The 21,779-nt window shown below is 40.1% G+C and overlaps 1 protein-coding gene across 2 annotated transcripts; it reads left to right on the top strand.

The window, feature by feature from the left end:
• Positions 1 to 5,846: 5,846 nt before the first annotated feature.
• LOC306774574 (high-affinity choline transporter 1-like) lies at positions 5,847 to 17,392 on the top strand (the record flags this gene model as incomplete). 2 transcript variants are annotated; one of them, XM_079264669.1, is made up of 8 exons in its annotated part: positions 5,847 to 6,030; positions 9,114 to 9,227; positions 9,376 to 9,531; positions 9,625 to 9,773; positions 10,276 to 10,419; positions 15,404 to 15,557; positions 16,000 to 16,217; positions 16,574 to 17,392. In XM_079264669.1, the coding sequence occupies 8 exons, from the start codon at positions 5,847 to 5,849 to the stop codon at positions 17,135 to 17,137; spliced, it is 1,683 nt and encodes a 560-aa protein (XP_079120795.1). In that variant the 3' UTR covers positions 17,138 to 17,392. The 2 variants fall into 2 exon arrangements, with proteins under 2 accessions (XP_079120795.1, XP_079120796.1); XM_079264670.1 differs by lacking the exon at positions 10,276 to 10,419.
• Positions 17,393 to 21,779: the final 4,387 nt, after the last annotated feature.

The following is a 21,779-nucleotide window of genomic DNA, read 5'->3' as shown; positions in this document are numbered from 1 at the left end:
CCACTCAGTGGATCAATCGACTTTCACATAAACTCAGGCAGCAGTTTTATTCCATGATGCTTCTTTTATCTTAAGTAATGTTTCCTTCTTCACAAAGTACTTATTTTGCATTGCCCATATGCTTCATTAAGAATGTCTCACTCCAAACAGGTAAAAATAACTAGCCTGTCAGCGGCTACTATGGTGAATCCAAGCATCACGACTGCATCTATTACTACTTTTTATTGTACTTCCCAACTCTGGGTAAGGATACTTACAGTTGACTGAAGTTTTGTTTTGGACTTAGTTCACCCTTCTTTCTGGAAGAGCCCCTTGTTCTGTCAGGCAGCTGTCCCAACATTCATTTCAGTGTCTGAGGATACAACTATCAACCATCAGCCTTTGGCCAAAGAAGAAAACAAAACATGGCTCGGATCCAGTTCAGGAAGGATACTCCTTCCTATCACAGCTCTCCAAGTCACTCTGTCACAGTCCACATGAGCCTTCAAATATCCCAGAGGTGGTCCTACTATACAAGACTATACGACAGGGTTAGAGCTGGACGGGGAATGAGGTGGCACTGGCTACGTCTGAAATCTGACTGGGCTTCAAGTGCCGCCTCGGGTGATAGACAGGTAGCTGGAGGACAGAAAAGTTCTTTCAGACACACATGGACCACAAGTATCCCTTCAACAGTTAAATGTATTAATTCTAAAGTAGTTTATACATTAGTCAGCCTTTAAAAATATAATGTTAGCATAAAGTTATACAGTGCTAATCTAGTTAGTTTAGTTAGTAGAGTTGCACTAAATTAGTTCTAAGATGGGGGCTGTGGGGCATGTCATAGTTCATTTTCAGTGAATGTATTTAGGCACTGCACATCAACTCATGCAAAATTTCATCTTTGAGCTGAAAATAAACTATTATGAGCTCTCAGGTTAGGTAGGCAGCCAGACGCAAAATGTGCCAGATACAGAGCAGAGCAGGACTGTGCCTATGGCCTACAGGCTTGACCGTACAGTGTAAGGGTGAGTCATGCAGCTTTTCTGTCTGGCCAGGAGGAGGTGCTGTTTAGTAATATTTATTGAGCTATGAAAAGCATTGAAATGCCATCAGTTTCACATCAATAGGTACTACAGTCTCTAAGAACTCATCATCTGAAAGGTTATATTAAAAATAATAATAACAAAAGAAAGTGAACACTATAAACTAATTATTAAAATGGAATGATGACATTTATTTCTTGCTGCTTTGAGTAGGCACTGCCTATCTTGCCTACCCTGACTGCACACCACTGAAAGATATTCAGAGTATCCCAGTATCCACACTTTAACACTGAGCAGGCTAGACTTACATGGCCAGTTTAAATTAAACTAAAGATTGGCAACGCTGGTAGTTGGTTATATGGTAAGCCATAACATGAAAACATGGTGAAATATAACATATAACCAGCCTTTCAAAAAAGGAAGCCTGACAAAAAGGAAGATATGTCAACTTTTTTGTAAGGAAGCATGAAAGAGTTGAGGCCAAAACAGACAACAACCAAACAGCTTAGTACAGCTAGCCTCACATGTCATTGTGGCAAACAGACACAAAGACCCAGTCTACCATGACCAGTAGACAGGAAGATAAAACTAAAAACTATAACAAATCTTATATTGAGGAGATGAGCATTGGAGTCTGCATGTATGGGGTCAAACTGTCCAGGTTATGCTCTTATAGTTAGGGGTAGTCTAGCTGTCCATTACATATGCTGCCATGGGGACATCCCATGATGCACTGAGCACTTCCTTTTCATCTTTCTGCTTTCCACCATGTTTAAATATATGACAATATTGGCATGATGAACGTATTTCTCCTCTTTCTGCAGGTGTGGATAAATGTTTCAGTTCATGTTGATCTGTCTTTCCTGTCCTCTCCACCCCAACCAGCCGAGGCAGATGGCTGCCCTTCCTGAGCCGGGTTCTGCCGGAGGTTTTGCCTTCCTGTTAAAAAGAAGGTTTTTCCTTTCCACTGTCGCCTCATGCGTGCTCAGGATGGGGGATTGGATCAAAGTCAAGATTTAATCCAATCAATTCTTGGTTGGTTTCTGTCTTGGCTGATGTTATTTATGAATTGGCTTGAATTGATGTGTCTGTAAAGTACCCTGAGACAACATTGTTGTGAAGTGACACTATACAAATATAGCTGAATTGAATTGAACTGCTATGGGATGAAGTCACATAATCCCACCACACAGCAGTGTGACAAGGAGTGTGTGTTATTTCCTTTTTGTGTGTCACTATATGGTTCCCTGATAAGGCTTGCTCACCCTCTGCCCACCCCATGTGTAAAAGTCTCACTGGCAGGTTTCCCTCCTGAAATTCTCAACCCAGGGCTTGTGAATATCCCCACATCAGTCTGCCGCTTGTTGCCCGGGGCAACTCCAAAACTGAGTTTCCAGGCCCCTCGCTAAGGGTCTCCGGTGAGAGGTTTGACCTAAATCTCAGCTTCACCTTCACTTACACACCAGCTCAGGCTGTTATCCTGCAAGAAAACTGACATTTCACATCTCCAGAGCCAGTTTACGACCCCAGCGACTGGCATGCCCATGCCACGACTTTCACCTGCAGCCCAGCTCATTCTGCACATGACGCTGAATTTTCCCCTCCCACGCCAGTAAGCCCATGTGGAACATCAAGACGCTTCTGAGCCTGGCCAAGCCTGAACCACTCACCAAGTTTCTCCTTACAGCCGGGTGTCCAGGAGGTGATGCCCAGTTTACATTTTCCAAGTGAAGTGATTTAACTCTGGTGTCACTCCATCAAGGTATGTAATAAAACAGTGTTCATGTATGTTTATTTTTAACCTAAAACAATCCTCATTTTGAATTACAACAATATGGAAATTAGTCCATGAAAAAATGTAACTTTCATTATGTTGTGCCTGTTTACCAGGTGATCGTGGTCTCTTTGTTTACATTTTTAAATCTGTTGGTTTTTTTTTACTTGTTTAACGTCTATTTTACTGGAAGGGTGAATGCTCCACAGAAACACTGTGGAAAAAGTTTTTACTTCTTGTTCAAGCACCATTAGTCTTATGAAAAGGTCAATGAAGAGAAATTATTAACTAGCCAGCAACCTTGATAACGTTTTGGATTATTTCCATTCCTCTCTCTTCCAACTTCCAACACAATTCCAGCAGTATGTTTATGTGGATTGGTAAGACATGAAAAATTTCCACATCAGAATGCTACAAATGGTTCCAGGTATCGCTGCTAAGATGTGACTATCACCAGCTAGGATGGGGGAGTACCTTGATGTCTGTGCATCTTTAGTCTTCCTTTATTTCTTCATATTTAGCTTCCAGTCAGTCACTTTCATAAACAAAAGTTCTCCCGTCCAGGCTTTTAGAGAATTACTAACATTTTTTCTTTAGACATTGGCTACTTATTCAGTTATTTGTCGATTTAACATTGTTTGTGTTGTTTTTATTCCAAGAAAGTCTGGCTCACTGGAAGCTAAATATAAAGAAATGGCATCTGGCCAAAGTCTGTAGTGTAACTGGACTGAAAAATGGGACCAATCTGACTAGGTTAATATAATGTAGGTTAATATAAAGCCTCATGTTATGAGTTAGGCTTGAATATACGCAGGCCCCAACTGGTGCATCTTATCTGGGGCCGACCACATTAATGAACCCCATATACATATATATATATATACATACATATATATATCACGCCCCCCATGACTGAGTACCACTGTTGCTTTCACCATCCAGGCCTTTTCCAGTTCTTCATTGAAGCCTTAGTACCTCTCCAGTTTCTCATGTTCCTTTTTCCTAATATTTCCATCATTGGGGATGGATATGTCGAACACCACGGCCTTCCTCTGCTGGTTATCCATGATCATTAATTTGGTTGGTCATCATTATGTTGTCAGTCTGGAAGTCCCACAGGATCTTAGTCTTTCATTCTCCACCATATCCCTCCAGACTGACTGTCTTGGGGGTCTTTTCTTTTGTTATCTAACGGTGAAAATAACCAGTGCGCGCTCCCGTGGAGGCAGGTTGACGTTTCGGTGACACAACGCGACATTAGTGATGGACATCAGCGCACGCACTTCGCTTGCAGCCTATGAGTTATTTAAGCTCTTAGGACAGAGGAGGCTACATGGTTCTTTCCTATATTTATCAGTTAAACATTAAATTTGCGATAAATTAAAAATGTGTCAGGAAACGTGAAGAGAAGAGGCACGCGCCACCAAGCAGCGCTGCGTGACCCCAGGAAGGAAACACGGTATGTATGGAGAGACATGCGGAGTTTTTTATGCGGCTGCCGCACTGAAACAAGCTGCTACGTTGTAGGATCATCAATGTTTTCATTATTTAATGTTTCTGATTATCAAGTTTGTTTTACATCTGCGATGCGATCTGCTTGGAAACAGAGAGGAAGATTTCAGAGAAAGTTCTTATATCAGTCCAATTAGCTTTGTTTGTGTTTCACAAATTCACAGTAAAGTCATCCCCAGGCGCTTTTACAGACACAGTCCAATTCAGTACGATCCACTGTTGTCCAGTTCTTATGAGATTAATACTAATCATTGCATGGTCCTTTTTATACGAATAGCCAAGAGCAAAGTGAAGGGAAGTGTTGTGTGCATGGGAGGTCACCCAGCAGGTTATAATAATATTACAGCATGACTAAAAGCATGACTAAAGATCACTAACTCAAACTTAGCTATAAGCTTTTATCAAAAAGGAAAGTTTTATATACATTTCCTGGACCCAGGTGAGGTTGTTCTCCAGAGAGGCATTTGATAAATAAGGATTCTGCCTGATATTCTATTTTAAAATGTCTAGAAACCCCAAACCTGCAGTCTGAGAGTAAAATCCTGGAAGATTTCTGATGTACAGACTTTTATCTGAGGAGAAGTTAGATTTAGCTAAAGCCAAGAAGAGAAGATCAAATTGGAGAAATATGATCTTTACAACTGACTCTCTTCAGAAACCTCACAGTTTGAATCAGCTGGAGGCTTTTTGGAAGTAGAATAACAAATGAATGGACTTGTTTCTTTTATTCACTCAGAGACACGATGTCCAGGGGTGTAGCATCTTTCTGATGTGCAAACCATCCCTGCCAAAAGCTGGAAACACACGCACACACACACACACACACACACACACACACACACACACACACACACACACACACACACAAAATGTCCAATTTAAATTCAAATTGATGCTTTTAATTTTATGTTTTTGCATTTTGTTTTTGTTTGAAAGAGTTCCTTGTTGTTAAAAGGCCACATTCAAACATAACTTTGTTCTAACTTAATATTTAATTTTACTGTTTAAATTTTTTCTTTTAAATGAACAAACTTTAAACCCTCATTGAGTTCTAAAGGTAAGTGAGCAGCACAATCAGTCTGGTTTCACTAAAAAAAAATCTCCAGAGGAACTAAATGTGCAGTTAAATGTGTGTTAAATGTGGTGGAAATCAGTCCTGTTGCTAGTCAGAAAAGCCCTCCGTCAACAGAAGTTCTCGTAAAGTCACAAGAGTGGGAGTTATGTCAGAAAATCTATGCTAATTTATGACCACATGAATGCAAAAGATACAAAAGACATGCAGCAACCTGAAAAGAGCAGCGTTGTGAGGACAGGGGTTTTTCCACATAAGGAATAATGTTTTTCAGCATTACAGAAATGAACTTTGCTTTTTCCTCGCTGTTTTTCCAGCAGCACTGCCACCTCCTGTGGACTCTGGATTAACCCAAAAACACTGACTTTCATTGTGACCTTTACTCTCTTGCTCTGCTTGTATTATCTGTACATGCTGCCCTGTTGGCCATCCTGCTGTCAGCCTGCTTCATACCGACCATACCATGGCTCTGAATGTGGCTGGTGTGGTTGCAGTGGTGCTTTTCTACATTTTGATTCTTGGGACGGGGATTTTGGCCGCTCGAAAGTCAAGAAGAGCTGAAAGGAAAAGCAATGGAGACAGGACTGAGATTGTGCTGCTGGGAGACCGGAACATCAGCTTACTGGTTGGAATTTTCACAATGACAGGTAGGTTGTCTTGTATCGTATCTGCTTTGAAAAATGGAAAACTAATGGAAAGTGTGTACATATATAAATGTGTATACATATATATATATATATATATATATATATATATATATATATATATATATATATATATATATATATATATATATATATATATATATATATATATACATGTATATATATATATATATATATATATATATATATATATATATATATATATATATATTTATATATAAATACGTGTGTGTGTGTGTGTGTGTGTGTGTGTGTAAATATATGTACACAAAATTTTATTATCTCTCATGAGCATTTTTTGAATGATTAACTGAGTATATGAAAAATAAGTGAATAATAAAAATGAACAATAAAAGTAAAACTCAAAGCTTTGCCATTGCCAGCTGTTAAAATGATCTATATTAATTTTGTTGTATATACAACAAATATTGACATATAAAACAATGTTACAGTATTTTTTTTTTTTTAAACAAATGAGCCAAAGTGCAGAAGCAGTGAGTGAAAAGCTGAGCACAGTCCATTATACAATAGCTTGTACGACTACTTTAAGCTTTCCTCGAATCTAAAGTGTTTAGTTTCTGTATAATGTCATTATTCCCTCACGCCATTGTGGAGGAAATTAGGCCCGTTCCTCATTAAAATGTTGCTTCAGTTCATTGAGATACTTAACATTGATTTTTGCACCAGTCTTTAAAGATCCCACCATATTATATTAATCGGGTTAAGGTGTGGATCAGGGAAATGTCAACATTTTTAATTCATTCTGATGTGGATGTGCTGCTCATCATCGTCTTTTTGCATGACCTAAAATGTCAGGAAAACTTAATCCGTGAGACAGATGGCTTGACATTTAAATGCTTTTGTATCCAGTGGAGTTCATGGCTCATCCCTTGACTGCAGGTGTCCAGGTCCTGTGACTTCAGAGCAGTGGTTTCCAAACTTTTTCTGCAGGGCCCCCGTTTCTTCAACGACAATAATGTCAAGCCCCCCCTCCCATCACATGAACCAAAAAAACATACTAAGAAATACGTCTTTAGTTTTCGTGGCTGTATTGCAGGTAACTATGCTTAAAACCGTGTCAGTGTTATTATCCATTCTTCTGCTTCAGTGTGAAACATTTTTAACCAGGAATCTCTGCAAACTACTTTATGTGAGTGGAGTTTTCTGAGACGAAGCTGCTTTAGTGTAACAACTTTGCTATATATGATAGTTGGATAGTTTATTTCTAAAGTAACCTGCAGGCTGCTCTTTGTATTCCGGATGAAAAGCCCCCAAGTGGTGTTGTAACTTGTTTGGCTTCATACTTCATTATAATAAATAATAATATTTTAGTACATGCAAAAGACTGGTCTCATTATTCCCCACCATTGATTATTACTATTAGTGGTCAAGCAAGGACAGATCTGCTCCATCGTAGTTTGTTCTCTTTTTTTATTACTTGAAGTCTTTCTTGTTGATTTATCATCATTTCCTATGTTTACTTTTAAAAATTTATCCAGTGCGAAAACTCTTAAGTTTTATTTAGCCTTGCCGCCCCCCCACCCGTGATAACTCTGGGACCCCCCTGCGGGGCCCGCCCCCCAGTTTGGGAATCACTGCTTTGGAGCAACCCCAGATCATCATTCCTCTACCACTGTGCTTGACACATGCTATTAGCTCTGTTTTTGCCAATATGCTGAGATTTTGTTTTTCCAGACACAACATGTTTGCTATGCATTCTCCACTTTGGTCTGGACTCTCCAAAGGACATTGCTACGGAGGTTTTCAGTTTCAACTTTGCAAACCAAAACTGTGCTGCCATGTTTTTAAAGCTAACTGAGTTATTATCAAGTTATTACATATAGATCCTTTTCATTTATGGTGGGTGTACTTTTCAGGGGACCACAGACAAAAAAAATGTAAAATGAAATCGACAGAGTGAAGTTTTATCTGTTCAGTCAGTAAACTGAACCAAAAAATCCATACAAGTCTCTCATCTCCACAGAGTTTGATTTTAAAAAAAAAATCAGCTTTTTAGTGTTTTGGAAATTCTTCTGACATGCAAATAAATCAACGAACAGCACAAAAATATCACCTGCAACTCACACAGTTCACTAGTTCTTTACATAAGTAGCTGATTTTCTTTTAATATTGACACTTGAAACTATTTAAATGTTGCATTAAAAATGACACATTAGATAACTACATAATAATACACATGAAAATGTTCTCAGTGGCAGCTGATCTGGGAACAGTTGTGTTTAATTACAGTGAAACTTAACCGCAGAAAGACGTTTCTTTCTAAAAAGTCTAATATCCAGATCCAAACCGTAGGACAGCGTCTCAATGAGGGATTAAAACTTAGTTCTGTGGTTTCTGATTTCCATTTTCCTTCCACCAAATATTGCATGAGACTTCAGACTGACTCTGATTTCATCAAATCCAACTTTGATCCAGAAACTACAGCTGAAGTGTTATACATTAAAAATGTAAATTTAACATTGATACATGAACATAAACATATAGAAGAACACATAAAAACATAAACATGCCTGGACACATGCAGCACACACACACACACACACACACACATATATGTTGCGCATTCATGAATTACGGCACACATTAGCTGACTGGAAGGTCTCCTGACAACATCTTAAAGAGCAAAGTCAGTCTGGAGAAAACTGTTTTATTGACAGCAATGTGATCCATTTTGCAGGTGTGATTAATGTCAGAATCAGTTTGTTTTTTTTCTCTGCAGGAAGAGAAAATATGGCAAATGAGGCACATCGTCTCATCCCAGCAACATTTACGCAGCGCTAGTATATGAAAAAAATCTATGACTGTTCAAATGAAACTAAAATAAAAAACAAACACAAACAAAATGAATATTTTTTTTATTAAAACTGGAAGTGAAATTAGCCAGTGTGTCTCTTCAGATCTGCTGGGGATGTTTGTTGTGATTTTTGAGACTATCAGGCTCTTTTTGTTTTCTTTGTTGCCCATTTAACTGGTTTTAAGTCATAAAGATGGTCTTCTTTTTGAGCATGTAAAGGTACATCTGTCTGTCTGTCTGTCTTCTGCAGCTACATGGGTTGGAGGAGGTTTTATCCTGGGTGTGGCTGAAGCTGTATATACTCCTAAAATGGGCTTAATCTGGGCGCTTATGCCTCTGCAATACTCCGTGTCCTTCATCATCGGTAAGATAAGAAGCAGGAGGACGTGCTGAGCTTCTTGACGTCAGACCTGACTTCAGTCTTCAGCCATTCGAAGCCATTTTATGAACCTCTTGTGCTTTAAAAAGGTTTTTAGAATGAATAATGATGGACGTCTCATCCTCTGCATCAGGTGGGCTTTTCTTTGCTAAGCCGATGAGGGAAAACAAATATATCACCATGTTGGACCCATTCCAGAAGAAGTATGGCAAACTACTGAGTGGTGCGCTCGTACTGCCATGTCTGCTGGTGGACGTGCTGTGGGTGTCCTGCACTCTGCTCGGTTTAGGTGATGTTTCACATTCGGCAGGGGATGAAACAATTTGCTGGACGGAATGTAGGTAAAGCATTTAAAATCCATGTTGGGTGTGTTTTCCAACAGGAGCAACTATGAGTGTGATCCTGGACTTGCCTTACGGCTATTCGGCGTGGAGCTCAGCGGCTGTGGCCATAGTTTACACTTTGTTAGGAGGCCTCTATTCAGTGGCCTACACTGATGTCATCCAGCTCGCTCTGGCATTCCTCAGTTTGGTAAGTGGGAGTACCATTTACTGGACATGTGAACACAAGCAGAACAGTATGTTCTCTCAGACGCTGCGACATGATGATGCATCAAAATGTTTCTTTGTTTGTGAACTAAAGTGTTGCTCACATCCTTCACTGCACGCTCAAAGTGCAACTCTGCTGTGGCTGGACTACTTGAGCAGATTTTCAGAAACCAAAGTTGCCTGTGAGTGTTAATTTTCACAGTTCGCAGCAGTAAATGTGTGAACGGCGTGGAGAATTTCACAGACGCATTCAAACGGGGAAGCGTGTCCCTCCCGGTTTCCCCCATCATACGTGCTCTCTTCGTCTGTTTTACAGATTTCCTGAAATTTGGCTCCTTAGTTTATCTGTAAGGCTGGAGGGGAAATAAATAAACAGACACGTTGAACGTATGAAGTCGGTTCATGTATGAAAAGCCCAAAATGTGACAACAAACCTTTGGTTGAGTGTGTGGACACTGTGACTGAGTGTGATGGTGTGTTTCCAGTGGCTGTGTGTCCCCTTCATCCTGCTCAACCCAAAATCTGTAAACATCGCCGAGACGGCTTTCAGCCACGTATTTCAGGAGCCGTGGGTCGGCAGTCTGGATACAGAAAGCGTCTGGAAGTGGATCGACGACTTCTTAATGCTGGTACACTGATCCGTGCAGCAGACTCAAACACTGCTTATATCAGGCATTAACAAGCTTTTCTGTGAACCTGATCAGATCATTGTGATCGGATTAAAGACATGAGCTGCATGGTACTTCAAGGTGCTGTATATTTATCTGTGAAAACAGTTCATGAAAGACACAAATTACAGAAGGAGATATTTATGTAATGAGTTACCCTGAGGATCCTTAATACAGCCACACACAGGGAGTTCTGGACAAATGACCAGTTTATTGGTGGAGGAGTATGAACAGAAGATCAGTCCGGGGGAATGGTCTGCAGAAGAAACCAGGCAACAGCTGGGAGGTAAACAGGATGGCAAAATACTCGTCCAGGCAACGACAAGGCTCAGAGATCCAAAGACAGGCAGGGTCGGTAACCAGAAGATCCGAAAAGTTGCGGTGTCCGTCGAGGGCAAGGCAAGGAGGGTAATCCAGGGGCATAAAGCAGAAGGTCGGCAACTGAGGATCAATCCGTAGAACGCTGGAACAAAACTAGACATAGGTCTGATTATTATCTGGCAGAAAAGGAGGGATTGGAGGGAGCTTAAGTAGGCAGTGAGAGAAAAGGAAACCAGGTGAACTGAATGAGGTAGCAGAGGCAATTAGGAAGCCAGCAGGTGGATCGAGTAATCAGTGATGAGCGCCAGGAGATCAGGGTGGCAAAAACATGACAATTTATATGAGTTCTGCTCAGATGTGGCCTCTCGCCTTTTCTTGATCGATGGGACCTCAATGTGTCCTGCAGCTGTTAAGGTCTGCATCGGATTAAATCACACAAGACACTTGGTTGTTTCAGGTGTGAACAGGGACTAGGAGAAATTTGAATATGTATTTCCCTGATATTATGCATGAGCTCAGAGGAAAGTCTTCCAGTGACTTTAGAGATTTAAAGATATTTAAACCACTATTAGTGTCATACAAAGCCAGAAGCTACAGGCATAACCTTGCTGGACACTGATCAGAATTAACTCTGTAAATTTCTCCAGTTAATCAGTTAATCATTAGTTGCATTGTTATCAACAAAATTCAATTATGATTTCAAAAGCATTGTATTGCATATTAAATCTAAAAGTAGCGCGATATGAATAAAGGTTTGGTAACTTTTGGTTTGCAACACTTTAAACAAACCGATAGCAGAAACAGTTCAACAGCACATTTCTTGTAAATCTCAGTTTTAATATTTATGTAATCAAATCTCATTTAAATAACAAAGGAGGATGAAAAGTTCAGGATTTATTTGTTAAAATGTTAAAAGTCAGCATTTCAAATCTGAATGATTCTGCCTTGTAAACACAGGAAGCCATTTCTGATGGTGAACTTCTAGCCATCACGTGTGTTTTCCTTCTGAAACAGACCAAAAGCAGGATTATAATCCCAGCATTTACAGATTAGGATGGAAAGAATATTTTTAAAAGAGAAAATAAACTAAAATCTTAAAGAGAAAATACAGTAAAATGCAATCCAACAATGCAAATGATCGTATAATCAACAATTCAACATTTTCTCTTCAAATTCCAGCTGTGGGAGGAAAAGTGACCAAAATAAAATTCACATAAAACCTGCATTTTAACGTGAAAGTCTTTAAACTGTAATACATTTTTTTGTACATTAAAGCAGTTGTTACTGTTAAAGACAGAAGTTTGTTTGAGAACATGAGCAACTTTTTAAAGCTTAAAATAAAAAGACGTGCCGTAAAACGAGATGTCTGACCTTTATACCTTCCGGTGTAATGCAGTGAGGTGAGCACAGTGTGTTAGGAAGGAGTTTTCAGTGGGTGTGTGCTTCTTTTCCGAGATTAAGCTTCATGTTTGGTGAGGAAAAGGATGCTGGACCAGTTCATGAGTCCACTGCAGTTCATCCACAGTTCATGCTGTCAATGGCTGAGATGCATAATGATGACCAAACAAGCACCCCCCGTCCCTCTAAAAAAACAATTGTCTGCACTTTAGTGATAATAATATGCTAATATGCTAAATCTTTGATATAAAGTACAGAATAAGTTTAAAAATGTTTTTTTTTTCTGCCTGAAGTACTTCAGTATGGTGCCACATCTTGCGGCTTTGTACATCCTAACCCCCTAAATCTTTTTTAATTTCTTTTTTAATTAGGTTGTTTTATCTTTATGAGAATTTGTATAATTGTATAATTTGGCATGTATATCTATATCAATCACTTACTGCCACATTTTTCCTTCTTTTTGTAACAATACATGCGTATAAGACAGGAAAGACAGTCATCTGTCCCAAAGGTTGAAATTCCAAACATATGTTGTATCTGTAATCTATTTTCTGACTTTACAGAAGTAGACACCAAATCCTCAGCCTGATTTCTGCTGACAAAGAGTTCCTGACAGTTTTTTGTCATCAATGCACGTGCATCAGAACGATTTCTTGCTGTAAAAGTACTGCTGTGACACATTGAGAGGAAAAATCCACCTCGTGATGATGCCAGTGAGCTCTCAGATCAGCAACATTGTGTTTGTTTTTACAGCAAAGACAGAATAACATACCAGCTGACTTAGAGCTGAAGTGTTGAGTCGAAAATATACGACACATTGCCCCCCCCACTGTACTGTTCTTTCAAGTTACATAAGCAAAAGAGTGCAGCTAAAAAAGCTAGCTTGTTCCAGTTTGGAGTGATTGACAAGGTGAAACCTCCCCCTCCCCCCAAAGACCCAGAAAAGTTATTTATTCTTCTATCACCTCTCGGCTGCACTTGTGTAATGCTAAATATATCAGTCTGGATCAGACCTCTGCAGCATTTACAGAGTTCATCCTTCAGTTTGTGTAGCATGAAAACATAGCTCCAGTCTTTGCATGTCCATTTCCAGATTGATTTGAAAGGTTTAACCCTTTATGGGGCAAGTGACTATTTTTGATCACTTCATTTTCTGACTCGTCCTGAACATCTAGAGCTGTTGTTACGACTGTCAGCAAGGCTGGTGCAACAAAGTACGACACGGAATTAAAAGAAAAGCAGTTTATTACAAAGCTCTGGGTAGCCCACACAATACAATCAATCATGTAGCAACATACTAGGTTTTTGGGGTAAGGGGAACAGCTGAAAGGAAAAAAACAAATGCTGTAAAACAACATGTGAAAACACAATAATCAGTCAATGCAGCTGTTCCCATGAACTGAATAAGGTGGTCTGAATAACCCAACACAGGATATTCCAAGAACTCAGATAACAGGCCAAGACAACAAAAGGAAACAAAGCAAAAGACCAGATCTAAACCAAACCTTTAAGATTTTCACACAGAAATGTCCTGTTAACAACGTCAAAATGTTCTCTATGAAAGTCAGCCATAAACACACGTTCCAGAGGTTTTCCACCAACAACACTGTAAACATCACAAAAAAAAAAGTCCAGCACAGAACCCAAGTTGAGGAGGACAACCACCAGAAACAGACAGCTGATTCCCCCTCCTGTCGAAGTGCAGCAGCGTCTTTCTATGTCCTGTCAGACGGCTTGCTCTCGGAATGGCCCTCTGTGAACCAATGAGAAGAGGAGGCGTCGAAGGTGTGTCCATGACAACCAGTCCTGAACCAAAGGGGCAGAGCGGGCACTTGAATAAGCATCAGGTGTGGTTCTCTCACAGGTGCTCGTAACACTGTTTATAGTTGTTACCTCCATCGTTAGGTTTTCGCTGACCCGTATGTCACATGTCTGTCTGTCCCTCTGTCTGTCTTTTAGCAACTTTGTCCAAAAACTACTGGATGGATTTTCATGATCTAACTTTCATTCAATTTTGGGAGTGATCCACATCATAATCTGGATACAGGAACTTTTTAAAGGATTTTTTATCATTATGAGATAGAGCCATTTTCAGTACATACGCATATACTTCCAAAGTGTTCGGGGGGCGTGGCCAAAACAGGTTTAACAATATATCAAAAACTGTTAAAAAAAAAACAAAAAAAAAACAGTCCACTAATTCATAAAAGCTTCATTTGTCACCAAATTAAACACGTCATTATAATAAATCATTTTTAAGCTAATTAGCCTAAAAAGCTTGTGGCGTTCATGATGAATAAACTGAGCAGGAGCTGCACAGAAAACGCAGTTTGATGAAAATATATATTTCTTACCAGACACTCAAAATGAAAGCCAGAACTGCATTTGTGTGGGAAAAAAAATGGAAGCTAAATCTAACCCTGCACAGACGATTCAGCCTCAGAGCTTCTGTCAAATTCTACCTTATAAAGTTGCTTTTTTATTTTTTTTTTGCCGACCTGAACCTGTACCGAAAGGAGAAAACCAGCTTAATCTGCGTCCTGATTTACTGTCCACGTGACGGAGGCCCAAGTAGAGCTGCTGAGATTTGGCTGCCGCGTTTTTATTTAGGCACATATGTGTTTGCACAGCTGGTTTAACCAACTGACTAATCGGTGGGCTAATCAGAGAAGAAAGCACTTTGAAATGGGAAATGACATCAGGACATCTTTCTACGACACGTGCAGATAAATGTGTTGTGAAAAGTGTGAAGCTGATTGTGTTTAAAGTTGTGTAAATCTTCATAAAAACTGTGACAGCTCAAACATGAAGCTGTAGATAAGCACATCCCGGATCGCACACATTGTGCTGCACTTCAGCCTCCAAAGCTCCCTGGTTCTGTTTATACTGCTTCTGTTTATTGACTGATCAGAGTTTGCATCCACAGACGTAGGAAGTAGGTGGTCAGAGTAGTCTTTACTCAGCATGTTGAGCTCTTTGTTGGCAATGTAAACAAAGCAGGTCATGAAGGTCAATCCGGGCAGATTGAACTGGACGAGGATCGCAGTTTTAACTGGGTGAGGTGCAGCCTGTCAGTGAAGTCTTGCAGCTCTTCATCACTGATGATTGACAGCCTGGTTTTGCTCAGGCTGATGGAGAAGTGCGTCATGTTAGCGTCTCAGATTCAGCTCTTTCCTATCCCTCATTTTGCACCTTGTTTCTCTCCTTCTGCCCATATTTTCTGCAGGGTCTTGGTAGCGTTTCGTTTCAGAGCTTCCACCAGAGGACGCTGTCCGCCTCCTCATCACTAACAGCCCAGCTAACCTGCTATGCTGCTGCATTTGTCATTGCTGTTCTGGGAATCCCTCCTGTCCTGGTTGGGGCTGTTGCTGCCTCCACAGGTGGGAGATGAGCTGAAAATAAACTTTAAACGGGACATTATTTATATCCCTCAGCAAACAGTCTAGGCATATTTTTTCAGAGTTTGTGCAATGTGTGGTTTGTTGAGGTAATGGCACATTTTCATCACAGGGGTTCCCTAAGTTATAGCCCACATTTCCCCAGGTCTTGGTAGCGTTTATATTATCAGCTGACATGGGTTGCAACAACCAGAAACAAATGTCTGAGCGTTAAGTAGCTGAACAGATGCTTCTTTTCCTTTGATAATTGATTTAAGTTGATGTAAAAGCTCAGATTTTAGTCACTCAGCACTTGTTTAACACATTTCATGTGTAATTTAGTGGGAACAGCAAACTTGGCCTTACTCTGTGGTGATGCAATATAAACCTACTATTCCAGATTGCATGTTTTTACAATCACTGTGCTTTTCTCTTTCTTTTCCAGACTGGAACTTGACATTGTACGGTTCTCCACCACCGTATGAACGGGGTGAGCACAGTTTGGTTCTACCGCTGACCCTACAGTACATCGCTCCATCCTACATCTCAATCATCGGGATTGGAGCTGTGGCCGCTGCCGTCATGTCTTCCACAGACTCGGGCTTGTTGTCTGCAACTTCTGTTTTCTCCTCAAACATCTACAAGAATGTTTTACGTACTCAGGTGAGCAGTGTAAGATGTTGATCTCAACTGCATAGATTAGGGGGGGGGCCCAGTTCTGGTCCTTGAGGGCCACAATCCTGCAGGTTTTCCATGTATGTCTGTTCCAACAGACCTGACTCAGCTGAATCAGTCATTGTGCAGAACTTCACTGGCTGTTGGATCCGTTTAATGTGAGCCAGGTGTGTTGGAACAGGGAAATGTCAAAAACCTGCAGGACGTTGGCCCTCGAGGACCGACTTTGGACACCTCCGTCTCAGATGTAGGTTAGGATTGGATTATCTCTGCCAGACTAATCACACAAACCCAGTTTGGAGCTCTCAGATAGACTAACGAAACCTCTTTCTTTGTGTTTCCAGGCCTCAGACTATGAAATGCAGTGGGTGATTCGGGTGTCGGTCGTGGTGGTGGGTCTAGTTGGAACATTCATAACCTTCTACACCAACAGCACTCTGGTCCTCTGGATTCTCGGAGCAGACGTTTCCTACACCCTCATATTCCCACATCTGATGTCTGTGCTCTTCTTCAAAGTGACTAATGGTTATGGCGCCACGGTGGGCTTCATTGTAGGGGTGACTCTTAGGCTTTTGTTGGGAGAAAACATTTTGGGGATTCCCGTCACTCTTCAGCTTCCAGGTTGTAGACTGGAAGATGGCATCTATGTCCAAAAGTCCCCAGTTAGGACGGTGTCCATGCTCTGCACCTTGGTAACCATCTTGTTTTTTTCCTGGCTGGCTATTTTCATGTTCAACCGTGGCCTGTTTCCAGAGAGGTGGGACGTCTTTGGGGTAAAACAAAGCGTTGCCGTGTCACCGGCAGATACTGTCACCCAGAATCTGAAAGAAGAAGCTGGAAGTGATGCTGAGTGTGACGAAAACAGCCATGGAGTTGCCTTACTGACGCTGCCACAGACAGGATCATAGCCGTAGCGCTCTCAATGTATGAATTTATTGCTTTGCTTCTCATTTTCATTTATGTAATTAATTATCTAACAGTCATTATAGTTAGGTTTTAATTCCCTTTTATGCAAATCAGTTTGACTAATTATCGCTTAGGCAGTTTTCTAATGATTGGTGCTTGTCTAAAAAAAAAAATGACAGTAAATGTTTTTATGCATTTTCAACATTTAAAGCTGCTGAAATCAAGCTACAGCAAGATAAAACCAGATTAAGCTACATTCCACCGTTACAGCACAGCAAACAAAATGCCGGAAATGGCAAGTATTCCTGATTTTTATGTTTAAATATATTTTACTCTTTTTCATAAGATGGTTTTATTGTTATGATTTAAAACAAAGATTGTTAAAAAAATAAAAAATAAAAAAATAAAAAAAAGTTCTGCTAAGTTGGACTTTTCAGAGCTTTTAGCATTCAGAACGTGTGTTGGTTTATTCCTGTGTGGTAACAGAGGAGAATATTCTGAAGTGTGAGAGACCAAAACTGCAATGTGCGATACCTCAATCAGGCTCAATGTTTGAGCGATCATTTGAGGTGAGATTAAGTTTTTGTATATTTCTGTTTAAATCACCTGGATTTTTCTACACCATTGCACTTTTGTATGCATTTGTATTAAACCCATGTTGTGCAAAATATTATACTCTGGTAGTGCTCAGTTACCACAGAGGTGTCAGACACGATGGCATTAAATAAGACCAGTTTACTCTGAGTTACAGCTTTAAAGTAGTACGTGGTTTTTAATATAAAGCATACATTTTATTATTTATACCATACAGTATAGATAATAACAATAAGAAAGGTAGATTTGCTCTGAGGACGTCACAGAAGTCTTTTGATTTGATGATGTTCGCATTCCCAGCAAATCATGCCAGCGAGCTAATTTTGCTCCCGCTGTGCGTAACACAAACCCTGACAAGCAGAAAATCATCAGCCAATGGCTTTGTTATGTTACTGACCCTGGGATTTTCTGCAGGGCCTTTAGGTTCCCGAAAACAATCTTATGTTGATAATGACCCTGCAAGCCTGCAGGACTAATCGTTTCATGCTGTACTGGCTTATCTGAATTGTCAGAATATTTTCAAATCTGTAAAGAGACAGCAACTTCAGTGGAATGTCTGGAGTCAACCTTTGTCAGCATGAGGTTGTCACCAAATGTGTGTGGCACGGCTAAGAGGGGTTGCTAAGGGCCTAAAAAGGATGCTAAGTTGAAATATGGGTCAGTCTATTTTGGAAGACTTTACAAGCCAACATAAATTTAAGCAAGTAACCCTGACATGTTTCGTTCTGAGTGAGAGTTGCGCCGTGATAATTTCAGCGCCAGCCGTGACTATTGCCCTGGATTTAGAAACAGAAATAGCACTCAACTGTTTAGTGACCGACGCTTTGATTGAGACATATCATATTTACAGCTCCAAAAGACAGCTGTTATACACTTGAGATAAAGGTTAAAACTTGCCACGAGCAGTCGGCACACACAGCACTGGAGACCCAGCTGGTGTTATGTCACAGCACAGGATCTCTGAGGATATTCTGTCATCCAGGTCAATGTTCTTCTAAACAGGTTGAATCAAGGGCAACTGGATTTGGTAGTAGATGCTTGTCAGAGTTTTATCTGACACCTAAGTGATCCAGTATGCATTGAATCAACCTTTAGTTAAAAAACCAAAGCTATTCAACTCAGCGTTTGCCAATAAAACAACAGTACTTTCAGACTGAACATGTGCTCAAAATCATAAATCCAAGTTTTGTATTAAGAAAACAGCAACTGGCTTTTCCTTTTTTTGTTTAACAACCATTTCCTAATATTACTGCTTACCTCCCAGTTATGTATAAAACACAGATGGACAGTCAATCACAGTCCAGTTGCTTGCATTCATACCTCCTGATATTGCCATCATTGGTGATCAGAATCACTGTCCTCTGCTGGTAATCATGATCCCAATGTCCATTTGACTGACCATTTCCATTTTTGTCATTCTGTATGTGAAGTCCCACAGGAGGTGCTGACCTGGGATTCTTCTTGGTGGTGGTAGATCTGGGCTGCTATGCACTAGAGCTATAAGGCTCCCTCCTGTGCTGCCATTAGCAGCTCTGTGATGTCCTTCAGTCCAGCCGTCTCCATTCATTGGTAAAACTTGTTCATGTCCTCCACCTTCTGTCCATGGTGCATCACATGCAGGATTTTTCCTCCTTCCGTCTCCATTTCTTCCAGTTTGCCTAAAACATTCATGCAGTGCTTCATGTCTTGGTGCCATCTTCCTGATGCATTCATGGAGCATGGATGTACGTTTCATCTTGGCCAGTGGCTCTGATGTAGACTCGCCTTCCACCTTCCTCTTTGTGCTTAGCATACAGCTTGTGGATACTGGATTTGCATGGACAGCTTTCATGTTTTTAACATCCATGACTGAACTTCTTCCTTTGGTCAGCTTCTTATCCCCTCAGTGTCTGATCACTGGCAGGACTTTACTATCTGGATCCTGTTTTTACTCTTGAGCTGACATCTCATCCCAGTGGCTGCCACTCTAATTACAGCAGAAAGTGACTCTATAAAGTAGGTTTTCTGAAGGAATTTCAATCTTTTTGTTTATTTCTGACACTTGCCACATTTATGTAAACATCTTTTCTATTGTTTCTAGAAAAGAAATGAAAACTTCTCATCCAACTTTGTCCTTGAACTTTGTCAACAGTCTTTCTGGGTTTCGTTGTTACAGCATGCTCATGTTCTTCTGTCAGTCTGTTGTTCTAGTACCTCTGCCTTACTCAGCATCTGTCATCTCCCCACACCTCCCTGGCCTTTGTTCCAGAACATATCCCAGCTGCCATCGCTCTTCCTGTCCTCCTCTTCTCCTTTATGTTTGACTGACCCAACCCACCGGCCTGTTGACAGCTGTAGAAAAACTTTGTCCTTGTATTTAAGCTCCAGCACTTTGTTCTTGTCCAACTTTCTACCTGGTTCATGACAAGTTTAATGAGTTACAGTAATCTGTATCCCTCACTGGACCCGGCTGCCTTGAATTATTTATACAGAGTGGAGTGTCACTTTTCAGGGCTAATCTTTCCAGAAACAACCAACTTTCAAAATATGATCAAGTTAAATATGTACGGAAGAAATATGGTCATTGTCATTTACAGCTGAACTGGTGCCTCTCAGAAATAGTAGCAAGATAAGTGGGTGACTATGTTGCATCTCATGACTAAATATTCCTCATGTAGGTGTTCTGATACCTTAGTAATGGAGGATCTGGCATTGCTGACACAACAACTGCATGGATGCAGATGTACAATTGTGGTCAATATTGTCAACTAAAACTAGCACAGATTGAGTAAAAACCCAGAAAACACATCAAAGTCATAAACCACACATAAAAAACATACATCAAAGGGGGAAAAAAAACTCCTAAAAGGTTGTTTTAGTACACATTTAGGTTATTATTATTATCATCATCATCATCGTCATCATCATTATTATTATTATTATTATTATTATTATTCATTCATTCATTCATTTTCCGAACCGCTTATTCCAATTCAGGGTGGCGGGGAAGCTGGAGCCTATCCCAGCCGGCTTTGGGCGACAGGCAGGGTACACCCTGGACAGCTCGCCAGTCCATCGCAGTATTATTATTATTATTATTATTATTATTATTGTTATTATTAATAGTAATAATAATAATAATAATAATTTAAAAAAATTATTAAAGGACTTCATGCACATCAGGTGAGCTAAAATGGGAGTCATTCCATTTTAATTCAATTCAATTCATCTTTATTTGTATAGCGCCACTTCACAACAATGTTGTCACAGGGCACTTTACATACACGAATCAACATACACATCACTTCAAGTCAATTCATACATATCCTCTAATAGAAACCAACTGATTGCATCGGGTCATGACTTTGATCCAATCCTCCTTCCTGAGCATGCACGCAGCGACAGTGGGAAGGAAAAAAACTCCCGTCTAACAGGAAAAAAGTGTTTCCAGTGTTGCTAACATGTTGCTTACATAACAGAACACAATATTTATCACATGACCAATCAGCTATCATGAGTTCTTGAGAATGAGTTCCTGTATGAGTTTTTTATGCTGTTTAACATTCAGATATGGAGCCTCGTCTGCCTTTAAAGAAATTGTGTGAATATTACATCAGATTAAACAGTCCCATGTGGTTAGCTTGGTTTCTGCAGATTATGATAAATAAAAATTAAACAGTATTATTACTATCCTTTGGTAAATATAGATTTGCTAAAAATAACCTGATTTTAACTAAATGATATTTTTTTCCCTGGCAGGCTTACATCTCGCTGTCTTTATGGACAGTGATTTATATATAGTCGTTGAATTAGTGGCTATGGCAACGTTTTCTATAAAGTCAATGTCAGGGATGGAGCGTGTGTGTGGTGAAATATTTATGAGGCAACATCCATTTATTTTCTCAGTAAATGTTTATAGCATGCATGACTTCAGTCAAAGTTGAAGCCACCTGGATTTTCAGGTACCTTCATCCCACCACGGGGACTTCCCACCAGTCCTGATTCTGCCTGGAGATAAAATACCTTGCTTAAGCTCAGTAACAACTTGTGAAGAGGCTCAAAACATTTAGA

The sequence above is a fragment of the Telmatherina bonti genome, assembly GCF_933228915.1.
Source record: "Telmatherina bonti genome assembly, chromosome: 3".
Taxonomy (NCBI): Eukaryota; Metazoa; Chordata; class Actinopteri; order Atheriniformes; family Telmatherinidae; genus Telmatherina; species Telmatherina bonti.
Note: the sequence above shows the minus strand (reverse complement) of the source record. Positions and strands in the feature narration are given on the sequence as shown.